This window comes from Diachasmimorpha longicaudata, chromosome 15 (genome assembly GCF_034640455.1).
Source record: "Diachasmimorpha longicaudata isolate KC_UGA_2023 chromosome 15, iyDiaLong2, whole genome shotgun sequence".
Lineage (NCBI taxonomy): Eukaryota > Metazoa > Arthropoda > Insecta > Hymenoptera > Braconidae > Diachasmimorpha > Diachasmimorpha longicaudata.
Window position 1 is genome coordinate 6,690,016 of NC_087239.1, and position 24,901 is coordinate 6,714,916.

Here is a 24,901-nt window from a genome sequence, read left to right on the forward strand (position 1 = left end):
ATACTTGCAGTAATCGTAGTTGTGTTCTTCCTCAACTTCTTCTCGGCCACTGGTCGTTACAGAAAGTGAAGTAGTAGAAGGGGAAGGAATATTCTGTTTTTGTTTTACGAAAGTCACGTGATATTCTTCATTGTGAAATATCAATACGCGACGATAGAAAGCACAACGTCTTATTTATTACGGAATTAATATTGAATCTTCAATAATAAACGTATGCCATTGGGCCTCCCTTGGTTAAAAGAATGTAGATGAAAATTCAAAATATTGGCTCTTTATATCTCATAGGATTAAAAAAAAATGAAAGTTTCCGACAAGTTACATAAAATTTACAACGAATAATAGCAATAAAATGCTGGAAATGGTGCATTTTTAAAGAATTTTATTCCATTCATGACAAGAAAATGGAGAGGCTACACGTAAACCACGAACTCTGACGTCCAAAGGGAAGTGCTTCTTGTTCTCCCTTTAACCAGGAAGTGAATTTTTGAAGGGCTGCGGTTTGAATTGTCAAAGGAGTCTGATTATACCCGCGAAGAGAGAAAGAAAACGTTGATATATTTTCACCTCTTTGAGGAGACTGCTTGAAGTGGTTTTATTTTTTACCTTATTGCAAATTCCAGTATTTTTTTCCGTCCTCAATGGAGGAATGTTATGAGCTCTTGCAGTACATCGTTGGTTGGATCTAAATTTCGTCCAAGATTTTCGATCAACAGAACAGTGAGCATGACGTTTACGAAGGCACTGTCTTGTTGAACCTTGTAATCAATCAAGGCTGTGTAAAATTCTTTCATAACTGCAATTAGGTTGACCTACATTGATAAACACATTGATTATTCATTGTCGAAATTGGTTTTGATGAATAAGCTGCATACATTTTGAGGAGTGATTTTATTCGTTATATGGCGTTTGATGATATTTTCAATAGCCATCTTAAAACCTTCCGGATCAGGCGTCATGTGGTTACTGTGTCGCATGAGGTAATCACCTACCTGGGTACCCTAGGAATTTTCAGTGGTTGAATTGATGATTTTGGGGATGACAGTAACAGTAATTAGATAATTACAATTCATATAGAATTCATTAAAAAACAAACTCTCTATATTTTTGTTATCCCGATTTTGACTTTATTTATAAATACAATTTCCCCTAGTAATAGTAACATACAACATTAAATTTATGAAGCACTGAGAAAATGATCAATGATAAAAGTGATAAATACGAGTAAAAGATTTTTATATGATATATTATTCCATCAATTGACTTATTACCTTGCCTGTGATAATCGCATGAAAGACATGACGGAGATTCTGCAAGCATCTGTCATTGAGAGATGAGACCAAGCCACAATCTAAGATTACAATACGCGGGCTTTTATTGCCGTAAAATGAAAAAATTCGCTGATAGAGTTGAGTTTTATTTTTTCTACATCGCGGGATATCCTCTTCCTGTACTAGGATATTTCCAGGATGGAGATCACAGTGAAAAAAATTATCCTTGAATACCTGAAATCGATTTAATAAAGATAATGATTAAATGACCAGGAAAAAAACCTGTACAGTAGTAGAGCAATGTTGTGATTATTTTTCTCCATCCAGAATGATAATATGGGCCATCATACCATTTTTATAACTAAAGGGATGACAATGTTGAACACCTGTTTCTTCAAATCGTCATGATCCGACAATTTAAAATACTCTGAAATGTGGTTTCCCTCGTGGTAACTCTCAACGAGAATCTTACGGGTCGTTAGATTTTTCAGAGGAGTGGGAAAAATAACCGTATGCGTCCTTGAGAAATTCGATAAAAATCGGTGAAGATTGCGTGCTTCGATTTTCATATCCAGCTGAGATGATAAATTTTCATAAAAATTATTATTTCACAGATCATATCGTAGTATTTACGTTGAAGAAGAAGGTAAAATTCTAGCTTCCGGGAAGATGCTCCTAAGGGACCTTACATTGTTACAATTAAATTATAAAATTCTTACCAATAGTCAGCCACATGCACTGGGAAAATAAATATGTAGTTGCGGAAAATATGCATGAAAACACTGTTATCAATACATAATAATTATGACAATTAATGTAAACTTTGGCTATTGATATATCAACCATGATCTCACCTGATTCAACATCATTATCGAAAATTCTCTAACGCAGCCGGGAAGATCCAGCCAGCGTAGAGACGGCACCAAGAGAGATGTTAAAATAGAAAGAAATTCAATCATAAATAAGTCCGTTCTAGCAAAGGAAATAATTGGCATTATGCAATTGCTGACGTTATGAATTTTTCAATGCTAGAAACAAAATTTACACTATATAGTTCTCCACACCGGGATGCATTACTTTGACAACGACAGGCATCAGTTCATTATCCTTTGATTTTTCAGAAATAACTCTTCTCCTTGAATACCCTGAGCCTGGTGATAATTCATAATTACAATATTCAAATAATTCTTCTATTATACAGAATAAAAATAATTTTCTTTTTAAATTGACTCATGAAACATTTCTTACTAATGAAATCCAGGATGAACCCGATGCGCAAATGTTCTAGAACTGAAAGTATTCGGTTATTATAATCAGTAATTAATCACATTACGACACATCGGTAAAAAGTATTTGCTTAATTACCGTGTAAATACACGGGTGTGTGGAAATCATCATTGGCCTTATAGAGTTTTAATTTATTTTGATCGACCCATGCTTTGTGAACCTGAATATTAAATTGAAAAATGAGCATTTCGCAATGTTACAGGAAATTTTAAATAATAAATAATACCTTAGTCAATAGTTAGTTTGATTCTATTTGAAAGGCTTCACTGTTTTTCCATTCAAAAATTACTATTGGAAAATATACCTGGGCACAACATCCTGAACCAATCGGTTCTCTGTCAATTCGTCTGAACAATTTCTCCCACTGGGGGCCGAACGTTGCGGACATTAAAAATTCAGTGTACATCCACGAATGGTTACTGCTCTTGCGCTGGAGATGTGCAAGAGTATCACAAAAATCTTCAGAAAATAAATCCCTCCGAGTCGATGCCCATTGTCCCAGTTTAATGAATGTGGATCCAAGGAATTCCATGACTAGGTAATTTAGACAACGAGAGATCCAGGCAAATTTTAAAGTGAGATGTCTAATTTTTTTACATATTTAAAGTGTTTAACCAGTATAATATTAACATTTAAATTCAGAATAACAAAATTTAAGAACATAAATCATTTCATTGAAAAAAAACCTAAACAAAATACTTGAATATCATTCCTAGGTCGATTATTTATTATTTAGCTCAATTATCAAGGAATATCTCGAAATCCAAAAGAGATGGCATGTTGTTGAGAATAGAAAAACTAATTGCACGCTCGCTCTCTCTTCTGGGTTTCGAGATATACATTGAAATATCTGTTCAATGATAAAAATTAACTATTGATTAACCTTGAACTAATACTGCAGAATAAGCCTTTGGACTGCTACAGTATAAAATAAGTAATAGCAAGGCTACCCATGTGATTAACGTAACGCGTATCAGAGCAAGAACAATAAGCCAGAAACTCCAAGTAAGGCGTCCATTTTCACTCCTACGAATCTGACGAACAATTTTTTCCTTCATCCATTGACCTGTCAAAGACACGGGCTTGGGTACGACCTCGAAAACCTCACTGGCCCTCATTCTCGCGATTGACATTGGAGATAGACTCTGTTTCGATGAACTTTTAGATCCGCGAATGAAATATCTTGAATAGTCAAAAGATCTCACTATTTTCGATAGTTTCAAATATCTGGGCATAATCACGGTAATTTTTTTCATAAATTCGTCCATCAGAGGATTATTAAGCCAAATTATGACAGTTCATAACTGACATCTGGTGTCTCAATGACAAACAGTCGTGGAATATAAAATTTAATTTTTAATAAAACTTTATATTTAAATTACCCACCGAGGCCTCTCTCTTTCACACACACAAACTTTCTCTCTCACTCGCCCCTTCCCCTCCCTGCGCAATGCACTTGCGCAAAATTTCATGCTTATAGGTATAGGTATAGAACAATAGGACCGAGCAGAGCAGAGCAGCTGAGCAGACTATGCGTAGCGTCGTTTGGTATCCTAGCATCTAGACGAGCGCATAGGTTAAAAATAAACAAATTTCTTTTACGAATGTGTATACAAAAATAATTGTCGAGCCACGCAGACAGTGCACAAGCATCGGGTGGCATTTAAGCCACGGTCAAATTTAAGCAAAAACGTAAAGGGTGGTTCATATAGAATAAAATCAGTGAGAACCATAAAAATCGGTGATAACTATATTGATACCCGGTGCAGTATCACAAGTGTAATTTACCATGAATAATCCCGAACGCGAGGAAATTCCAAAGCTGCAAGAAAAATAGTGAAACAATGCCGACAGTCGTAAATTCATCACTGACGTACGAAATCCTGATGTACCTCAATTCTTTCTATTTCGGTATGTTTGCTGTATGTGAATTGGGAATGGGACTGTTCAAAGCCACCAGCTTACCATCACCAAGCTCTGGGACAACAATAACGGAATTTTCACTTCTTCTATTTCTCATTGCAACCGAGGGTGGACGTGTCTACCTTGGAAGAAAAGGAAATTTGACTGAACGAGGACTGTTAATACTACTGGGTATTGCATTAACAATACCCAGTGCCCTGGCAACCCTTTATTTTCTATTCTGGCAGAATTACGTTCTTAGACTAGAAGTCATCCTCTGTAGTATACAATTGGTACTGCTTACGTCTGAACTTGTCATCTCTGTGATGTGCCTTATTGCGGTTTATCGCCCTCCTCCCCCGGAAGAGTAAACGGAAAAATGGTTCCATGCACTACTTGTCCATTGATTGATTGATTTATTTATACATTTATTTGATCCTTCACTATCTACATTGTAATTTTCAAACAACTTGAACCATGAATTTTTTTGTAAAAAATATGCATAAAAAGTCAAGGATATGCAATAAATTTTAATGCATGAACAAGACGAAAGAGCATAATTGAAAGTTTGAACAAGAGAAAAACTCATATCGAGAAATTCTTATAGAAAATGTTTGCCTATCAGATGTGAAAATATAAAATTCCCTCTCACTCTCGGTCTCTTTTTTTCTATCACTATGTTTTTTTAGGATTATTAAATTCAATACAATTTAATCAATCCGACTTTCGGTTTATTCACTTACATCTGCATTCAATCATTCCATACCATGCGCGCATATATTACTACACATCAAACATTTCTTCAGTGAGGAAGAGAAGAATGCAGATAAAATACGGAATAATGCTTTTATAAATTCGATGGTGTAAAAACATCAAGTACTTCATTAATGTTTCCATTGCTTCATTATTCTCATAAATTTATTTATATTGTAATTAACATTACTCACTGTCATCAATTGTCATATGATTGAAACTTGAATTGCTCATGTTCAGAAGCATGTACACTCTTGATCGTCTACTCCTTTAATTTTAATGGTATTGTTAGTTGATTCGAAAGGATTTGAGGATTACTTTATACATAATTACATATAATATCAACATATTTTTATTATGTTTTTCTTTCACCTTTTACGCCTTTATCCACAGTTAGTCCTGCACGTTCAGTTAGACATATGTGGTTACAGTGAGTTTGGGTAGAATTTTTAATAACATTTCATATAATTTAATAAATGATAATGCCCTGTATCTTAAAATAAATAAAGTATCTACTCTTATGGTCGAATGTATGTAAATTATATGACTTTTTTTCAATTACTTCCTTTCCATTTTCACCATTGATGCTTAACAAGTCTCGATAAAGAAAAAATGTTCGGCTGCTATTTGCGGCACAGATTATGATGATTTAGTTGATTTATGCATTCAAATTTTATTAATTTTGCCTGATAATTTCAAGCCAATGAATTGTTAATGCAAACTTGGCAGAAATCAAATTTGATTTACTTTGTCGATCCAACATTTCAATCCGCTAGTATTTTTTACCGCATGCATTACTTTCTTCCAGTAATTTTGTTCGCGTTTGAAAAGTCTAAGTACAGAATCGTTATTTTATGCTATTGTTATGTTGAATAATTATTCTCATTATCAGAAAAATATAATTACTAGAAGTTTAATATATATTTCCGTTATAAAAAAAACACTCAATCTTTTATAGGCGCATTCTCTCGGCTACGATTGCGAAGTGCTCGTAATCGATTGCCACAGTAGATTTTCAAGAAAATCGAGCCGAATACCAGGAGGATACCTATCACTCCGAAAGATGTTATTCGATGGTTGTAAACTAAGCAGGACAACAATATTGCTAATCCCTAGGAAGATAAAGTTATAATTAAATAATGATAATAAAAAGTATTTTACAATAGGGTGAACAGGATAATTTGTAAACCAGAGGCTATTCTTGGAGAATGTTCGATATAACTATGTGATAATTTATTTTAGTTATTGGTCAATATTTAATTATTTCTTTATTTAAATATTCTTTGTTTTGTTAAAAAAAAGTGCAATTTTCCATAGCCAGTTAATAATTGGCCTGTTTACCCTAGCATTGTTATCCAACTTACCTGACGAATCGTCATTATAATCACAAATGTTACAGCTCCAAATTTAGCTATTGTGTAGAAAATAAATAACTGACCACTGGCCGAACATATCGATATAAGTAGACAGTCGACAATGAATACTGGAAACTGTAAAATAATCAAAGCAAGTTTCTAAAGAAAAATGAGTCATTATTCAAAGCAATTCCTACAAAATATATTATTTCGAAAAGATAATAGATCTACATGAGCAAAATAGATCGTAATTTCTAATAGAACTTATGAAAAAAAAAAATTTTTTTTTCTAGAATTTTTATTGAATAATTCTCTTAGTTTTTTTTTTCAATTTTGTTAGTTATCTTCCCAAAAAAAATATTGAATCATAGGATGCAAAAACCATTACCTTCGTAACAAATTCAAGTGTCTGCGCAAAGCTTGATTGTTGAAAAAGCGAGGTAGCAGTCAACATACAGGAAAACATGTTGACAGAACACATCATTTGCACACTAGTAGCTCCATATTCCTGAAACAGTGCATTCTGCCAATTACTCGTGAAGCTGTCAAGCACCATGTAACCAGTGAGAAGAATAATCCCAGAAATAGTGGTAGCACCGGCATTCTCGTGCTCTATGCTTCCCAGCATAAACAGAGTCATCCCCACTGAAATGAGGGCGGCAGTGACGTACTCATAGTAGTCATACGAAACTCGTGACACGATCTTTCCCATAATCATCACTGGAATGATTTTGGAGGTCTTGGCCAACACTTGAGTTGGAAAACTTACGAACTTCAGGGCCTCATACTGGCACCAACTGCTCATTACGTTAGATAGTGAGCAGAATGCGTACTTGTAGAGAGGTGTCACATGACGAGGTTGACGTTTCACCACTAAATACAGTGCTGACATTACCAAGGCTAGTATTCGATTAACGAATACTAAAAACTGAGAGTCATGAAAGTGTTGTTTCTCACCGGCAGTATTTACATACTCCTGTGTCATAATTTTCTCTTGAAGATATCCCCACGTCAAATAGCTAAATTGCAATCCAAAGAAACAATAGATCAGGAGAATTGCATCCTGAGAGAACGTGTGAGAATCTCTCAATCCAGTAGCTTGTGCTGTATATGACGGTGAATCAAGTAGCCCCGATTCTCCACTTCCCACGAAACATTTTCTAATTAATTTCACTAAGAATCCCGAACCACCTCTCTGCAGATATTTACTGAAGCAGATGTATTTGTACACCAAGTAGCCTGGCAATAAAACGGTTCCATAACCAAGTACATTGAGAGCCAGCCTGATAATCCAGCTATAGGAGACGGAGGGTTTCAGTATATCAGACTGACTGCTTGTGAAGGACTTCACAATTTGTGTTGTTCCATAGATGATGCCCAGGGCAAATAATACCAACAAACTGTAATAATTCAAACTTTATGTCTGTTCAGAGTTTACTAGTGGTATGAAATAATTTACTTAATTAAATTAAGCAATTACTTCATTAAAAATGAGAAATAAGAGGTATATGAAATTAACTTAAAGCTAATAATTAGAAAATAACTTTACTTACTATATTATAATGTTACCCGCATAGTTCCCCATGGCAGGTATGTCGAGGTTAACTTAACTAAATTGAGATTACTACTGACACTGACATTTTATAAAACTAATATGTCATATGCCATCATTGTTATTTATTCAATAACATACGTAGTAAGTAATTATTTGCAAAAAAACAATGGCAGTTGGAAATTGATGATTGTAAATACTAGAGGAATTATGCCAACAAACACAATACATATATATGTATGGCGAGGATATATGTGTCGATTATGTAGATGTCTGTCAAAATTTTTATGTCTCTCCAGTATTATTTTAATTTAAAAAAATATTTAAGAATAAGAAATGTAAACGGACATGAAATTTATAATTTTTTAAATTAAATTATGAAAAATGAATCAAAACAATTGCAATAAAAAAAGTACGGTTCATTGTTTATTAAAATGTTTTTATTTGATAATAATATCAGTAATAATGAAATATTTATAAATATGTACGCATGATTCTATTGTAATATTGTCCTACTGCTTGGTTATATTTAATTTTATTTACACTGAATTTATGTCACATATTTTATACAAATAATAACTAGGTATGAATCAAACTGACTCCATTAAGTAAAAGACGAAATCAAGTTACACAAATTTGACGAAATTACATGTTAACATATGCTATTCATAGAAGATAATCAATATATTGATAATATGTTTTCGGATCATTCGTTGGACATTTCATACTTTGACCAGAGATATAAAAAAAACAAATGACTTTATAAGGTGCATGTACGAGTATTAAATAAAAGAAAGTAGACGTAGAAAAGAAATGAATAGAGGGTGATTTTTTTTATGCAAGGTATTTTTCAGTAAACGGTGTCTGTAGAATTTTCTCGGCTCAAATTTTTATTCCAAAGATTTATAGTGGCATTTTTTTTTTTTCAATAACGAATGCTTAATTCAAATCCCATCAATGATGAACATCAAGACTTCAAATGCTCGCGCATCAACAATATTTTATAATTGTATTGAGAAAAGATATTTTGAATTGAGGCAAAAAAATATTTCTGATCCAAGACTATAATCTCTCCTTCATATTCTCGAAGACTCGTTTAATATTTTGACTAATGGAAATATATACACTCCGTTATTATTTATCTAAGGGAATGATTCTGGGTTTTTGAATAATTCCAATATGCCTCTTACAAGCAATCATTATTCACAATACATACACTCTCTGTTCTCCATTTTTGTGCTACAAATTCCTCGAAATGGCCATTTTTAGCGAAGAGGGTGAGCCTAGACGCGAGATCGTATGTGCCAGGCGAAGAAATGACGGCTTGAAGTTTTATTGTTTGACGGCCGTATGCTTCAATGTGCAATTTTATTGCAGTGTGACAGGCATAGCGAAAGAAAGTTGAGGCCTGTGGTGAATACAGTTGAGATTTAACACTCGGCAGGTGTGCTTGACTCTTAGTTCCCAGAGTATTAATCCTCACATCGAGCCTTGACCTAGAATTATTCTGCACATGCAGGAGGACAGGCACGATGAACACCCTCTTCTTCCCAAAATTATGAACCAAATTTTTCTTATGAGTCAACGAAAAAAATACAGCATTTGCGAGATTGATCTCCTGATCTTCCTCTGCCTGTGATTCGTTATTAAAATCAAGAATATTTCTGTCAGGTCCAAAGATCTTAAGCCTCGACGAATACTCTTTCTGTTCGGGCTGCATTACCTCCTCAGGATGTTTGTATAATTGATTGAGGTACCTCATGTCCACATGATGGTGTCCAATTGCCATCCTCGACATGGTTTTTCCCTCCATGATGGTCGCTCTCCATCTGATAATCATGGTGGCACCAGCTCTCCCCCCGTCCAACAGTTCCAAATTCCCCTCAACTCTCTTCATATGATTCTGATTCGTGTCACTAAAGTTCGTCTTCAGCTGCTGTCGCCTCATAAACCCCACGTAAAGCGCCTCCATCTCAGAATCCCCGTTGTTCTCCAACGGGACACTCGAAAAATAACTGTCATGATCCCGGCGATACAGTTTAAGCACCAAATGACAAGTCTCCTGGGGTTTAATTTGATGTGGAAATGTTTTCACAAGAGACTCTGAGAGCCACCAGGCATCACTCCTTAGAGATATTTTAGTGAGCTCAATGTCCTGCATGAATGGGTCGTGCACCTGATTAGAATTTTTCACTTGAATTACAAGATTTGATGTTAGGGATTCATCATTGGTAATGCCACTCTGTCTTGCGATGGCTTTGATATGTATGGAATCCAGAACGGTTAATTGCCAAGTATGTCTGCATAGTCTATACCTAGGAACCGCCTTGATATTCTCATTTTCATAATAGAAAAGAAGATCCAATCGATGATTGCCTTTTTTGTGAGGTGCCATTATCCACAGAGGAACAGTATACTCTTGATTGATTGCGATCACTCCTCTACTGGATGAGGGCAACATGATCTTCGTAATTGGTTTCTCGTTAACATCACTGATTTTTATATCGCCCCCGTTTATAGGATTTTCAAAGTAAACTAACTCAGGGTTTGTCGAGCCAACGAAAATATTTGTCAGTCCAGCATTTCCAATGTTTTTAAAGGTAACGTCAATCCTCTGCATCTCTCCGCACAACATCTCTGGGGATATTTTACTGAAGTAAATTCCAAGGAAAGGGGATTTCTCTATTATATTGATGTCGAGCCTCTGATCGATCCCATACATCACAGCTCCAGGTTTCTCCTTAACATTTTTCAATTTGGGTCCCTTGATCTCAAAGAGACGTTTACCATGGACGACAACTGAGGGATTGACAACAGGTTGGTCAAGCCCATTGCTAGGGTTGGAGAGATCGTAACGAAGCCCAAGAATCTTGAGATTTCCTGTCTTAGTGGGGGTACAACTTAAGCTGATTCTCTGCTTGCTCATGGGTTGCAGCAAGATGTGATCTATCGTTGAGCTTTCAACTAAATTCGATTCTAATGGGGAATTCCTGGTTATTCTTTTGTCGCTAAAGAGCTCTCTTTCCTTTTCAAAGCTCCAGATGAGCTGGACTTTAGACAAAGGAATACTGATGTGAAGAGGATTATGGAGTTCAATCGAGAGGTGAATGGGCTCATTAATGACAGCATTTGGACGGCTGGTATTATTAGTTTTATGGGTATAAAGAGCAATAGTGGATTTGAAAATCATAGGGACAGTGCCAAGTCCCTCGGAGACCAGATGCTCCTCAAGCTTCGCCCATTTGGGATTGTCATCCTCGTCGCAATGATCGAAGGAGACTCCACTGGCTGCTGTTAAACCAGGAATTAACTCAAGGAAGGGACCAAACAATACTTTAATCTCGTTCCCATTGATCAGGGGAATAGGGAGAAGTGGTAGCCTAGTATAGTGAGATGATTCTTGAATGAGTAGATTATGAATATGGAGGAACTCTCGGAGAAAGGCGGCTTGTTGAGGAGCGGGCTGCTTACTGGAGGAATTGAGAAGCCTGCCAAAGGCTCTTGCTGCCTCTTCCATTTGCTGGAGAGATGCTGCTTGTCTACCAATGGTAAAGTGAATGTGGTCCTCAGCTAATGACCAACCACGGCAATTATATACCTGGTAAGATTGTTGATAGCATCTTAAAGAATGTTTTCTCTGTCCAGCCTTGGAGTACCGGTGCCCAGCTAGCACCGCATGAAATGCGTATTTGTGTACCATCTTCAATGAAACGAAACAGTAAGCAGCTTGTTCAAGCAGCAGGGCAGATCTCAAATCTGAGTCCTCGCTAGTCATTCTTATGAGTTGCTTGGCAGCCTCCCCATGTAGATTTTTCCCTTTGAGACACTCTGAGGAGAACAAAGTAGCTCTGGTAGCAAACTGTGGCATTTTACAACTATTAGAATATGTTAAAATGGCATCGTCCATATATTCAATTGTCTTCCTGGTCATCTCTCCCTGCATGAAAGCACTCAACGCCGCCATTTCCAATGCGCCAGCGTAATAGAGCCACGCTTGATCAGCAGCAAAGTCCCGTTTAGCCGAGTGATAGGCTTGATATGCCAAAGTATAATGGCCAAACATAAAGCAGAGATCGCCCAAACGACGTAACTGAAGCTCTGGAGATTCTGTTGTGTAGATAACAGCATTGGTGGGAGTCGAGCCAGCAGCACCAGGTTTATTGGTACCAAACCATCGCTTTGTAGCACTAAAAAGAGATCTGCTGACCCCCTTCTTATTGGATATTACATCATTTAGCAAATTTATCTGTTTTTCAACGTATGGTAAGAGACTCTTCAGACAAAACTCCGAAATTAGACTGCGAATTCTGTCTAGATCCTGAGTAGAGAGACGAGCCCCATGAAGTGCTGAAGGACGAATCGGTGAATCTGCCCAGACATTGATGTTCATGGGGGAGCCAGATGATTTTAGGCCCTCAAGGCTATCCGGGAGCTTTGATTTTTCCGTCTCTGGACTTAGTGGATGGAGTGTCACTGGGAGTGCTTCCTGACCAAGTTCCACTTGCAGAGTCTGAATGTCTGATATCTCTGAGGTAAAACTGATCTTGTCGGTGACGTCTGGAGATAGGAGGATCGGATTCTGTGGAGCCACTGGGGTCCCTGCTTGACTCGTTTTCTCATGACCGGAGGTCACTTGATTTGGCATCGACGAAACTCCTGTTGTATCGGCTGGAGTGCGGGGACTGCTACTGCTGTGGTCTAGAGAATAGTCAGGCTGTTTTACTAAGAATTGACTCCAGGGGTCTGGCAGGTAGAGGTTTTCATCTGATTGACTCGGAGGCCGAGAGTTTATCTGTAGGAGGAAACAGTTGTTCGAGTCGTAGAAGTTTTTCATCTCTGCAAAGATAGCCTCGGCTTTTTCCTTCTCGTCATCATTTGATGCATCATGAAGAAGGATGTAGTATCTAAAATTTAATAATTAAAATTATTAATGAACTATATGACCTTGGAAGATGTACTTTATTGATAATATATAGTATGAGAATTTTGTACTCAATGGTGTACAAATGATGAAAAGAAATTATACAAAATAATAATTTTCCACTTATTTTCATACATAAAAATGAATAAAATCGATCCATCTGTCTACCTTAGAGCGTTGTTATTGAACCATTTTGGGAGTTTGCCTGGAGGACTTTGGTGTAACTGAGAGGCCATCTGCTGGAGTTTCTCCAAGGGGTTTTCATCGGAGGTTGAGATAACCAGCAGGCAGGCCAAGTAGTGTTTCGTAAATTCGTGATCGGAGGGAAATTGAACTGCTAGAAACATGTCCCTCCAAGACTCATACCAAGGGACAGAGACAGGGATGTCGAGGTTTATGTTGGAGAATTTTACTGTTGTGGATCGTTCACATTGTTCGGTGGTAACTGAATCATTTAACAGCTTGCGGGCCACAATTGGATCAGGGGGTTGAGAGTAGATGTCCTGAATTGAAAGGTGGAGATTGCGGACTGGAACTATTGTCCCTTGAGGGTCCTTGATGTAACCTTCAGAGTGAGCAGTAAAAATATTCAAGAACCATTTCGCTGAGGATTCTTAATGAATTTTATCATGCGACTAGATAATTATTGATCAATTATTGTTCAATACGTCTATATCGTTCAATGAAAAATGACACGTTTTGTGTCAATTTTTTTACAGATATTTGAGAAAGACTACCTTACATTCTTCGAATTGAATTTAAAAATTGTCCCAATGTTTTTCCACCCACATAAGTAATGGTGATAAATCGTTATAATTACCTTCGGTATTGAGGTTACAAAAAGGCTGGAGTAGCTCAATAAACGATAAATTGTTTTTCTGACAAATTATTTCAGCAGTGGCTGAACATACACCACCAATTTGAGGGGAAAAAGCATTGCAAATAAATTCTCGTGGGGTTAACTTGCACTGGGCCATGTCACGTCAATTCTTTAGAGATAATTATCAATTTGCAACTGTCATATAAGATGTTAATCATTCATTAACAGCTTTTCTTACTGACACTTCATTACTTTTATGAGTAATTTTCCACAGATGAGTTTATTATCTTCAATTTTTTCTGAATCAAGTTTATTTTATTTTGGCTCGATCAGCCACCATCAACATAATAAACATGTCCAGGAGGTGCGATGTGTGAGTATCCAATGGAACCAATAGAATCCACAGCACAGCTTTTTATCATTCAATTCTCAATGTTATAGGGAGAGAATAATAATAATGATTTTGGGAAAAAAAAATTCTTGCAATTGCCTATATTGCAACTGATTACATATTAAAAATATCATTGGACACCTGCTGCCGTCTGCTAGTGATCTACAAAAACAATCCGATCTTCTGACGTCACTGCCAATTTCAAATGTTTCAAAGACGAAAGCTTTAAAGAAATAATTATTAATTCTCTCCATAATTATGTTATTCGGTGGGAAAAAAATTTTGTTTTTTTCCCACCGACAACAATATTATAATATTATTATTTTAAATAAATAAAACTTTCTGTGGAGCCCTCTCGGGGTTCCTTCTACAGACAAATTGAACAACTTGCGGGGGTATAAAAGTCCAGTCGGACATCATGTCTCCAAGTAACATAACCCATGCCAGAAATTACTGATCACCCTGATCAGTGAAAAAGTGTTTATTCATCCTGTTTGATAAAGTAGAGTTACCAGAATTATCCAGGGAAACTCGGAAAAAACGTAAAAAGTCAATATGCCACTGGAAAACTTAGAGGAAGATGGACTGGAGAAAAATCCAAACTTGGAGCTCGCACAAACAAAATTTTTACTGAGTTTAACTGAGCACAAGAATGATGAGACACTGAAGGCCAAGTTACTTGACGCCATAAAAGCCGAAAGTGCGTGAGCAATTTATAATTTCTCTATTTACATTGAAATATAATAATAATAATAATAATAATAACAATAATAATAATAATTCCTCCTACCTAATTTCATTCTAATCAATACAATCAACAATGTACTTGACAAAGATATGTATTCAGATAATTTAGCATATAACCTCTGAGTTTAACGGTAGATTATGTGAAAAAAGGTAAAAGAAACCCTTTCGTCTTCATTGATTATGGAAAACTCATCAGTATGATATTTAGAAAGTGCTGTTTTATACAATAATATTTCATTATAAGCATTTTTGTCAAATCATTGGTAAATGTTGTTAAAATGGAGAATCTGATGTTGGACTACAATAGAAAAATCTTGTAATATCTTTCAATAGTTTGATTTAATGGTTTTAATGCTTTGCATATGAGGCTGTATTTGAGCTAGGAATATTTTCAATCACAAAAACCTTATTTTGTACTTCAGATATGGCACCGTTCTATGAAGAAGTCTGCAAAGACTTGGACTGGCCAATTGACGAGAGCCTCTTGGATGTAATGAAAGCTCAAAATGAAGAACAACTGAAAGCCCTCGACGATGCAATCGAGGATGCTGAAAAGAATCTAGGAGAAATGGAGGTCCGAGAGGCCAACTTAAAAAAGTCAGAGCATCTATGTCGCATCGGGGACAAGGACGGTGCTATTTCAGCATTTAGAAAAACGTATGAGAAGACCGTCTCGTTGGGCCACCGGCTTGACATCATTTTTCATAACATTAGGATTGGTCTGTTCTACATGGATCATGATCACATCACGAGAAATATCGATAAAGCAAAGAGGTGAGATTTGAGTAATTTTATAATAATTATTTATGAACTAAAATTAATGAAGGCTTCCCTTTTCTTTACAGTTTAATTGAAGAGGGGGGAGATTGGGACAGGAGGAATCGTTTAAAGGTCTACCAAGGCACCTACTGCATCGCAGTTCGTGATTTTAAAGAGGCTGCTAATTTCTTCCTTGATACAATAAGCACATTCACCAGCTACGAACTCATGGATTATAATACTTTCGTCAGATACACGGTTTATCTGAGTATGATCAGCCTACCAAGGAACGAGTTACGTGATAAGATTATCAAGGGCTCGGAAATTTTAGAGGTCCTTCATAATAACCCAGATTGCAAGGAATATCTGTTCTCATTGTATAATTGTCATTATGCTGATTTCTTCAAGAATTTAGGTATTTTTATGGCTGCAGAATATCAATCCCCCAGTATTTGAACGGTTTTTTAAATTTCCTTTTACTGCTGTACATAGCTGGTATTTCTATCAATTTTGTTTTTCGTGTCTGCTATTTCACTAAATAACTAGAAAATTTTTTAGATATTGAAAAAAAAAATGTTCACTCTTTTTTTTTTTTACTGATGGAAGATATTTTAATATTTTAGCACATGTTGAGGGACTTTTAAGAAGAGATTACCTGATCCATCCTCATTATCGTTACTACGTACGTGAAATGAGAATTTCAGCCTATACTCAGCTATTGGAATCCTACAGATCTCTAACACTGCAATATATGTCTGAAGCCTTTGGAGTAACTGTTGACTATATTGACCAGTCAGTATTTTTTTCTTATTCACAATTAGAAAGGAATTATTTGCACGCAAATGTGATTGATTTTTTTGTCGTGGAGAAACTGAGAGGATAATTCAATTTCATTATTTTCAGAGAGCTCTCGCGCTATATCGCAGCAGGCAGACTTCACTGTAAAGTCGATCGTGTCGGTGGTGTAGTCGAGACAAATCGTCCTGACAGTAAGAACTGGCAGTACCAAGCGATGGTGAAACAGGGCGATCTTCTCCTCAACAGAGTTCAGAAGCTTTCACGCGTTATCAATATTTAATTTACATTCTGATTCGTCCGGTTGATATTCAAATGCCTAAAATAAATAGGCGCGAATGGAGTTAAATGAGTCTCCTTAAATTGTCAATATTTATACACCGGTTGAAACCATTTTTGTAAGTTATCTGGCATTTTGAAGTTTGAAAAAAAATCTTGGGAATTAAAGAAAGTATGAATATCAATTCGATCACGAGATATTGATGATTTGAAAAGACCCACTTTAATTTTTAATCCTCTATTGATTACTGAATTTTCTTCTCATTTTGTCATTAATTATATTTTGTTCATGACGATGTCATAAATACATTGACACGAGCAGAATAAATTATCAGAATGCTATTAAAATACTTTTTGTAAAAAAATTATTGATAATTGTATATTCAAACCTTTAAATAGAATTTGAATTTATATGTATATATACCCTATTTTGGCGCTCACGCAGCGTTCTTCCCCCACTCCAGAAGGCCCATTTTCTCTACTGCCCCGGAACCGTAGAATTCATCCATTCATACCAACATGTACCGACGAAATCACGTCCAAGCTTGTGAAGCATCACTAGCATTATTTCGTTGTCTTTCGTGTACAGTTGTGAATGAATAACAAATTCAGAATAATATTGTTCGATTCAAGCTTAATCACAATTTTTTAATTATATCGCATTATCACTGAAGACAGCTACAGTAAGTATTCTTTACACGCAGTACCTATGACAGTGACAACAAATGGGGGTTAAATTCTCTCAGAATTCTTTTCAGGATTCTCAACTTTTATATTTATTGCTATGTTACATTTTTTTTGTATTCTACAGGCTTTAACCCGTGAAGTATGGGACGCAAGAAGAGCAAGAGACAAGCTCCAACTCGTAAAAAGGCTATCCAACCATTGGAGACGCAATTCACGTGTCCATTTTGTAATCATGAAAAGTCTTGTGAAGTAAAAATGTGAGATAATATTATGAATTTTCATGCCTCATGTATTGAATTGAATTTAATCTTTTATTGGAATAATTTGTAAATCGAATTCTGATTCGAAAATATTCTATGATATTTCGATCAAATATTCCAAATATCATGTACTTTTATACTTATTTTTCTAGGGATAAACCACGCAAAACGGCTCGGATATCGTGCAGAGTATGCTTAGAAGACTATCAAACATCAGTAAATATACTCTCAGATCCACTAGACGTGTACAACGACTGGATTGATGCCTGTGATGCAGCCAATTGAGCACTTTGCTCAGTACCAATTCTACAGAATATCAAAACTCCTCATTTCGTCAAATTTTTACTTATGACTGAACGATAAGTCAAAACACATGACGTTTAATGCAAAAGAACGTTTACAAAAGCATTTTTATATACTCCTGCATTACGTAGAAGTTCAAGAATAGTAGAAAATATTAATTTTACGTTGTAACAATTAGCTCAGCGATAGTTGTGAAATTTATATACTCTTAACGTTATAATCGCTTGTATTAATCACTGATTGATAATCAAAGAAGATGTAAATGTAGGACAGTTATCTATTGTACTATCAATGAGGGCGTATTGGATTCGATTGTTTATAATTTATAAAACCTCCGTGAATCTAATACTTATTGAAAATAACGATGTTCTTCTAGGAAGTAAATAAAAATCTTGTTTCTTTTTTATTTATTTAGTTATATGTAGCAATAACCTAACTCCACTGTAGCCCCTTCTTATCAATTTAACATCAGGATAAAAAATGAGAATATTTAATATCTTCAACAGTAAAATGAAAACATAACATAAAATATAACCAACAACGGAATATACTTTATAACATAAACAATTAATAAATTCTCTGTGATGAGGAAAATTATCAAGCATAATGATAATGTTAATTGAAAATGCAATTTCATTTTATTATCACACTGTTTTTCATTATTAACATTGAATTGAAACAGAGAGCTCATATATTTGAAATTTTCTTGCAGGTCTACCAATGGCATCCCAATAACACCAACCCCTCCTCAGACCACAAAAAAAAACCACCTATCCCCCCTCCCTCCGGCCAGTCCCCCTCCATCTAACGCTTACTGCACACTGCCGCACGCTCAACAGATTGAGGTGTGGCCACAGAAGGCAGCCATTGGCAGCCATTTTCTTGGTCTATCTGTCGCAAAAGATTTTCAGGTAAATACGCAATTTAGTTAATAAAATAACGTTAAAAGAACAACGCGAACGATGTGTCAGTGTGGTGGGTTAAAAGTAAAACATCAATGGTCATTAATTTCTGGTTTAAACGAGTTCCAGTAATATGGGGGTGTGAGAACTTCAGGCCATTCATTTTTTTTTTACAAAATAAATGCGTAACGTTTTGAAGCTAAGTTTGAGGATAAGTTTGCTAGGTGTGCTGCGGGTAGTGCCGTGCTCTGAGCGAATTCCACTAGAATAAATTGAAATATTTAAAGGGAAGGGATGGGAGCATTCCCTCAGGATAAGTTGATTGATAACTAGTTGTCGTTGATTATTCTGTCATTTTTGAACTCTCGAAAAGTTGATAGATATTCAGAGAGTCCCCCCTCCAGGTTTTCTTTCCCTCTCCCCCTTCACTTCATCCCTCTCATCACACTGTACCTCCCTTGAGTGTGAGCTTTAACGTGGATTTCTCTTTGTGGTATTTTTCCAATGCACAGTTCAATCAAATTAATTTAATTCCTAAGATCAGCGTGATGTACGGTGCGGAAGACGAGGTAAATTATTATATTCATTCTCATTGAACGTTTGTTCCTCATCCATATTTTTACTTGCGTCTACCTTAATGCCAGTGCTCTTCCGGCGTTGTCAGATTTTTTATCCGGTTAGTATCTTCCTGACGCTTTTTCGGCATTTTGTGGTATCTTTGAAGAATTTGAGATTTAAGACCTTTCCTGTGGATTTCCGATTGGCAGTGCGACGAGAACAGAATTTTTGTTTTATTGAACAATCGGTTGATTATAAACATTGGAGCTTCGTGGAATGACTGACGTAAGTGACGAGTTTTATCATTGATTCGGGAAGCACTTAAAAAGTGACATCATGCACCGGAAGACAAAATTGAAACTTTGGGGAATTTTTTTTTCTCTCTCTCTTTTGAGAGTACAGATACACTCACGTAGATTTTTTAATATCCTCTTCTATTCTATTTTTTGAACTGAAATTGACCTTTTCCATCCATCTTATTTTAAAAAATGACAGTCATACTCCTGTACCTTGATAAAAGTTTTCAAGAGGAATTTTATCCGCTATTTTGAAAAATCTGTTTTCGAAAAATTAATTGAGAAATTTGCTTGAAATTTTGCTTGTTTTTTTTTAACCTTTGTTTGAGTGTGAGGGAGATTGATGAGTGCAGTGCTATTTAGACCTTTGGCACATTTTATCGGGCTCGCTATATCTTATCTTTATTGTACTCGTTTTTTTTTTGAAAGGAGATACTCTTGTACAACACAAGTCATTCATACGTGTTGGGTTTTTACTTGTGACGCGATTATCGACAGAAGAATGTTTTTTTGGACGTTCATTTATTGTTGTATGCTTAGTAGAATCTGTTATTGCAGCATGAATGTCGAATCCAGGGGAGGGTATAAGTACGAAAATTTGGAGAGTCATGAAATCTAATACTATTGAAGATTAATCGTCAGTTGATTAATTTACTTTAGTTTTACCGGCATAAGATGGAACAATGCTATGTTTCTATAAATTGTGCATTCATCTTTAAAGTACGTGGCTAGGGGTAGATGGTCTTGACATTTTAGGCAATTTAATACTCAACGATTCGGCATTAATAATCGATTTGATATTTTTAATCGTCTAATTATCAATTCATGTCAAGAATTAGTTTTTTAGTTTGAGATAATTTAATACAAACGTGGACCATGGAATCATTCAACATAATTAACAGTAAATGGAGATAATGAAAAAAAAAACAACAATTTGTTCGACATTGTAATAAATGTATTAGTAATTTCCATTCTATCAGAAATTAATAACATGTCTAGAAAAAACAAGTTTATTATTTTTCAATAGTTTCACCTGCAAGTCAATTCAAAATATTCGAATCTGTAATCTGGTCTATACTTGGCTATTGTTAAAAATATGTAGTTTTGGCTATTAGCATATCCAGTCTTTTTCAATCCGAAATGTACTTTAACCAACCATAAAAATATCCACTTAAAACAGAGAATGCTGAAAAAGAAAGGCTAAAAAGATGGGATGCATTGTGGGCCGAGGCATCGGTTCAGACGATACGGGTAACCCTGGATCAGGTACGACCCAAGTCCACATTTTTTTTTTTTTTTTTTCAATAAAACGACAAGTGGCCAAAAACTGTTTAAAACACCTCCAATCTTGTAGGATTTTCAAATCATGGCACAGCGATTTAATTGCTTATTAACAGAACACATAAATGGGACTTTGGAGTTCAGTACGCATTTGTAAGTGTACGGGTTGAAATGTAGCAAAAATCCATCTGTACACGTTGAAAAGTGACAGTGTCGCAGAAAGTGCATATTCAGGCTCAGGTGTATTATCTTTCGAACGTTAAGAATATAACAATTAATTGCAAATTGACTACTTCGTTTTTTTTCATTATTGTTTAGTACTTATAAAGAATTATATTTCTTAATAGTGAAATTTTGATTGACAAATTTTCAGAAGGAAAAATTATCATAGTATTTCCAATGGAAAATGGATCATTTTCCCGAACAACAGTGCAACGATAGATTGTTTCCGTGAGAATAACGTTTAAAAAAATTATGCACCCGAGCCGTAAATTCAGTAGCTGAGTGGTAGAACATAACTAGTCAATTTTTTATTTATTTATTTATTTTTTTTTGTAATATTTGATAATCTCATTAATGGATGATTCAATGAGAGAACATCCAAATAGGTAAATACGTTTCATGTTGTTACACCAATATTAAAAAATTTTGTTAATTGACGTTTTCATTGAAAATTTAAGTCTCAGTGATCACTTAATATCAAGATGTCTATAAGGATTGAGCTAGTTTTGCCAAAAATGAACCAAAAATAGGAATTAATTTTTAAACTTCATCCCTTGAAAACCAAATTATTATTTACGAGTAGGGAGAAAACGCAAAACGTATAGTAAATGTAAACGGCTCTCGTCTATAGTACAGGACCTTATAGTGCTCATTCCTCCATTTCGCTGAATTCATCATATTCCACATTAAATTCTTTCAAGTATTCAATTTGTAATTGACATTATCCTCGCTAGGAAAATGCAATGACATAATAGGATATCGTTGATTCAAACTCTTCAGATGAGTAAAATAGTTCTTTTATAAATCTTTTTCGTTGCAAGAACAAATGGTTTGACAATATTTTTATGGGCGTTTTGAATAGAGTAGAATAGCACAAAATTGTATCTTCTTTGGCTCAATGTGTCAATATTGTTGATTGTTATTAATTTTTAATTGTTCATTAGAAGTTGTGGGAGACAATGCGATATCTGTTTTGCCCCAGTCTCCCAATTAATGATGGGCATTACTAGATATAGTACTACTCAAATTCCCAAATGAAGGATTGAGTGTGTAGGATTTAAAAAATTAATGCGCCAAGCATAAAATCTAAATTTTTATCACTTTGATGTGCATTATCTAATGTCATTCAATCAATCATTGACAGCAAATGAATGGTATCCACTGGAATGTAGGACGATTCACTGAACTGTTTGAATTTTTCGTTACAAGTAATTGGTGACGGATAAATTGAGAATGAAAGGATTGATTATTATTCCAGGATTCATGGCGGCTATCAGAAAGAAACTAGTAATCGTAGGCGATGGTGCCTGTGGTAAAACTTGCCTGCTCATAGTATTCAGCAAAGACCAATTCCCTGAAGTGTACGTTCCTACTGTGTTTGAGAATTATGTCGCTGACATTGAAGTGGATAGCAAACAGGTACGTCTTACTTGGTTTTACTTTTCAATGGAAGCTTTGTAATTATTATAATGTTTATTTTGACCTATACCCCATAACAGGTTGAGTTGGCCCTCTGGGATACAGCAGGACAAGAAGACTACGACAGACTGCGTCCACTATCTTATCCGGACACCGATGTCATTCTCATGTGTTTTTCGATTGACAGTCCGGATTCATTAGAGAACATTCCCGAGAAATGGACGCCCGAGGTGAAACACTTTTGTCCAAATGTACCAATAATTCTCGTTGGAAACAAAAAGGATTTACGCAATGACCCAATCACGATCAAGGAGCTTGGTAAAATGAAGCAAGAACCAGTTAAACCTGAGGAGGGTAGATCCATGGCCGAAAAAATTAATGCCTTTGCTTATCTCGAGTGTTCTGCCAAGAGCAAGGAAGGTGTACGGGAAGTATTTGAAACAGCGACCAGAGCAGCACTCCAGGTAAATCAACAATATTTCATTAATATTTATTGAACTCAGTGCAGTTTTCATTGCCTCTTATACAAAGTCCTAACTATTTGAGCAGAGGGACTTTGTAGGGTTGTTTATAAGGTGAGGACTACATTTTTCCTTTTCATCATTTTTTTTATGAAATATCAATTGCAACTTGAAATTACTTGAAATTTCAACCAAGTCTCCCAACGATATTTAAAATCAAATTCCAACTTTTAAGTCTGATATAGTAAAATTCTTATTGCAGGTAAAAAAGAAGAAAAAGGGCAGATGTAGGTTGCTCTGAGTTAATTATGCGAATGGGCCCGACACCGACCGGGTGAATAAACAAACATAAAATCATGGAATTGCGATACTAGCTATTCAAAAAAATGAAGAGAATAATAATAATAATAATAATAATAATAAAACTAATCTACGGAGAGCTAGTCGTAATGCCGGAGGCCCCCAATGCATAAAAACAAAATCAAGAAAATCTATAACATTACTTTATATCTTATCTTTAATTACTTTACATAAATGGAAAAAATGATCAACAACTAGAAACATGTAAAACGCGTCCAATACTGGATATTAAAGAATGAAAAAAAGAAAAATTCGACAACTGAATTTCATACAGATTAAGTGCACCCGCCAATATCGTGATCCGTGGTGAATCGTTCCCCTCGCTTACCCAAAATATATATACGTATTTATACATTCCCACATAAATACATATATTTGGATCCATCGAGAGCGCGTGTATGTTGCAATTGTATGAGTGTTCAAATTGCTTGCCTGTGCGAAGTAAAAAAAATGCATCTGCCTGATACTTTAAACAAAACCAAGACAAAAACGCCTGTGTGCATTGTAGCAGTTTTTTTTGGCAACAACTATAATAATTGTATCTTTTTAATAATGATAGTGATTGAGTGATGCTTTATTCTCGAAAATATAACAGTAAAAGAAGGATAAACCAAAAAAATTACGCCATTTTTTTCAATTCAATACCACAGCTATTTTCCAATTATTCGCTATTCAGATGAACAATATTTTGTTATTTTGAGAACTTACTGTGGGACACCTACAGTTTGGCTCTCAGCCCTTTTATTCATTATCATTAATTTCTTATTATTTCGTCATTCATAAGAATTGCCACTTTATCTTAGGGTCTGATGACATGGCATTATTTTTCATCGAGCACGAGTCTTTATTTCAATTAGATAAACTATGGTTTATCTTTCCTAAAAATGACTATTGACAATTTTTTTTAAACATTAAATCAATTTTTGCCGTGAAATATTGAATAAAATTGAATAACGAAAAAATGATGTTCAACGTCCATAGGCTATCTGGATCGCCCTATTGATCTTCAAGATCCCAATTAGACTAGACGCATTATTATTATTATTACTATTATTATTATTATCATGATTATATTACTATTGATATGTTATATTATATTATTGTAATACGATGACACTAACATTAATGAATTGTAATAGTGGTTATATTCTATTTATGTACTCCGATAAAACAACAAAACAGCAAGATTGCCTCCCAGTTATATTATGATTTTTTTTTTAAATCGCTTGATGTGAATTGATATATTAAATTCAAATTTTTTTGTTTCTTTTTGGAAATCGCACATAATTTTGTAAGGACCAGAGCGTGTCTGAAGATTGATGA

General features: G+C 35.2%; 7 protein-coding genes across 10 annotated transcripts; 4 read left to right on the forward strand and 3 right to left on the reverse strand.

The window, feature by feature from the left end:
* Positions 1-397: 397 nt before the first annotated feature.
* Positions 398-4,101, reverse strand: LOC135169642 (uncharacterized aarF domain-containing protein kinase 2-like). 2 transcript variants are annotated; one of them, XM_064134807.1, is made up of 12 exons: positions 3,942-4,101; positions 3,439-3,737; positions 2,860-3,089; positions 2,634-2,715; positions 2,517-2,558; positions 2,314-2,419; positions 2,123-2,240; positions 1,619-1,843; positions 1,269-1,502; positions 873-998; positions 604-809; positions 398-517 (listed from the first exon to the last, which is right to left on the reverse strand). In XM_064134807.1, exons 1-11 carry the CDS (start codon positions 4,025-4,027, stop codon positions 636-638), a joined length of 1,722 nt encoding a protein of 573 aa, XP_063990877.1. In that variant the 5' UTR covers positions 4,028-4,101; the 3' UTR covers positions 398-517; positions 604-635. The 2 variants fall into 2 exon arrangements, with proteins under 2 accessions (XP_063990877.1, XP_063990878.1); XM_064134808.1 differs by lacking the exon at positions 873-998 and having other exon boundaries at positions 3,439-4,029.
* On the forward strand, positions 4,065-5,749 carry LOC135169649 (transmembrane protein 216-like). Its single transcript, XM_064134819.1, has one exon. It carries the CDS (start codon positions 4,400-4,402, stop codon positions 4,826-4,828), a length of 429 nt encoding a protein of 142 aa, XP_063990889.1. The 5' UTR covers positions 4,065-4,399; the 3' UTR covers positions 4,829-5,749.
* Positions 5,545-8,366, reverse strand: LOC135169645 (adenosine 3'-phospho 5'-phosphosulfate transporter 1). The gene is made up of 4 exons (XM_064134813.1): positions 8,119-8,366; positions 6,954-7,965; positions 6,575-6,700; positions 5,545-6,322 (listed from the first exon to the last, which is right to left on the reverse strand). Exons 1-4 carry the CDS (start codon positions 8,148-8,150, stop codon positions 6,155-6,157), a joined length of 1,338 nt encoding a protein of 445 aa, XP_063990883.1. The 5' UTR covers positions 8,151-8,366; the 3' UTR covers positions 5,545-6,154.
* A 164-nt stretch (positions 8,367-8,530) lies between these two features.
* Positions 8,531-14,473, reverse strand: L(3)76bdm (lethal (3) 76BDm). Its single transcript, XM_064134806.1, has 3 exons — positions 13,859-14,473; positions 13,207-13,603; positions 8,531-13,021 (listed from the first exon to the last, which is right to left on the reverse strand). Exons 1-3 carry the CDS (start codon positions 14,013-14,015, stop codon positions 9,304-9,306), a joined length of 4,272 nt encoding a protein of 1,423 aa, XP_063990876.1. The 5' UTR covers positions 14,016-14,473; the 3' UTR covers positions 8,531-9,303.
* A 193-nt stretch (positions 14,474-14,666) lies between these two features.
* Positions 14,667-17,014, forward strand: LOC135169646 (26S proteasome non-ATPase regulatory subunit 6). The gene is made up of 5 exons (XM_064134814.1): positions 14,667-14,949; positions 15,419-15,770; positions 15,842-16,170; positions 16,379-16,547; positions 16,659-17,014. Exons 1-5 carry the CDS (start codon positions 14,805-14,807, stop codon positions 16,831-16,833), a joined length of 1,170 nt encoding a protein of 389 aa, XP_063990884.1. The 5' UTR covers positions 14,667-14,804; the 3' UTR covers positions 16,834-17,014.
* A 147-nt stretch (positions 17,015-17,161) lies between these two features.
* Positions 17,162-18,485, forward strand: LOC135169650 (transcription elongation factor 1 homolog). The gene is made up of 3 exons (XM_064134821.1): positions 17,162-17,512; positions 17,641-17,773; positions 17,929-18,485. Exons 2-3 carry the CDS (start codon positions 17,658-17,660, stop codon positions 18,059-18,061), a joined length of 249 nt encoding a protein of 82 aa, XP_063990891.1. The 5' UTR covers positions 17,162-17,512; positions 17,641-17,657; the 3' UTR covers positions 18,062-18,485.
* A 351-nt stretch (positions 18,486-18,836) lies between these two features.
* On the forward strand, positions 18,837-24,779 carry LOC135169647 (ras-like GTP-binding protein Rho1). 3 transcript variants are annotated; one of them, XM_064134815.1, is made up of 5 exons: positions 18,939-18,990; positions 21,016-21,101; positions 22,597-22,757; positions 22,838-23,221; positions 23,481-24,779. In XM_064134815.1, exons 2-5 carry the CDS (start codon positions 21,044-21,046, stop codon positions 23,517-23,519), a joined length of 642 nt encoding a protein of 213 aa, XP_063990885.1. In that variant the 5' UTR covers positions 18,939-18,990; positions 21,016-21,043; the 3' UTR covers positions 23,520-24,779. The 3 variants fall into 3 exon arrangements, with proteins under 3 accessions (XP_063990886.1, XP_063990885.1, XP_063990887.1); XM_064134816.1 differs by lacking the exon at positions 21,016-21,101 and having other exon boundaries at positions 18,837-18,990; XM_064134817.1 differs by lacking the exons at positions 18,939-18,990; positions 21,016-21,101 and adding an exon at positions 19,129-19,550.
* The last annotated feature ends 122 nt before the right edge of the window (positions 24,780-24,901 follow it).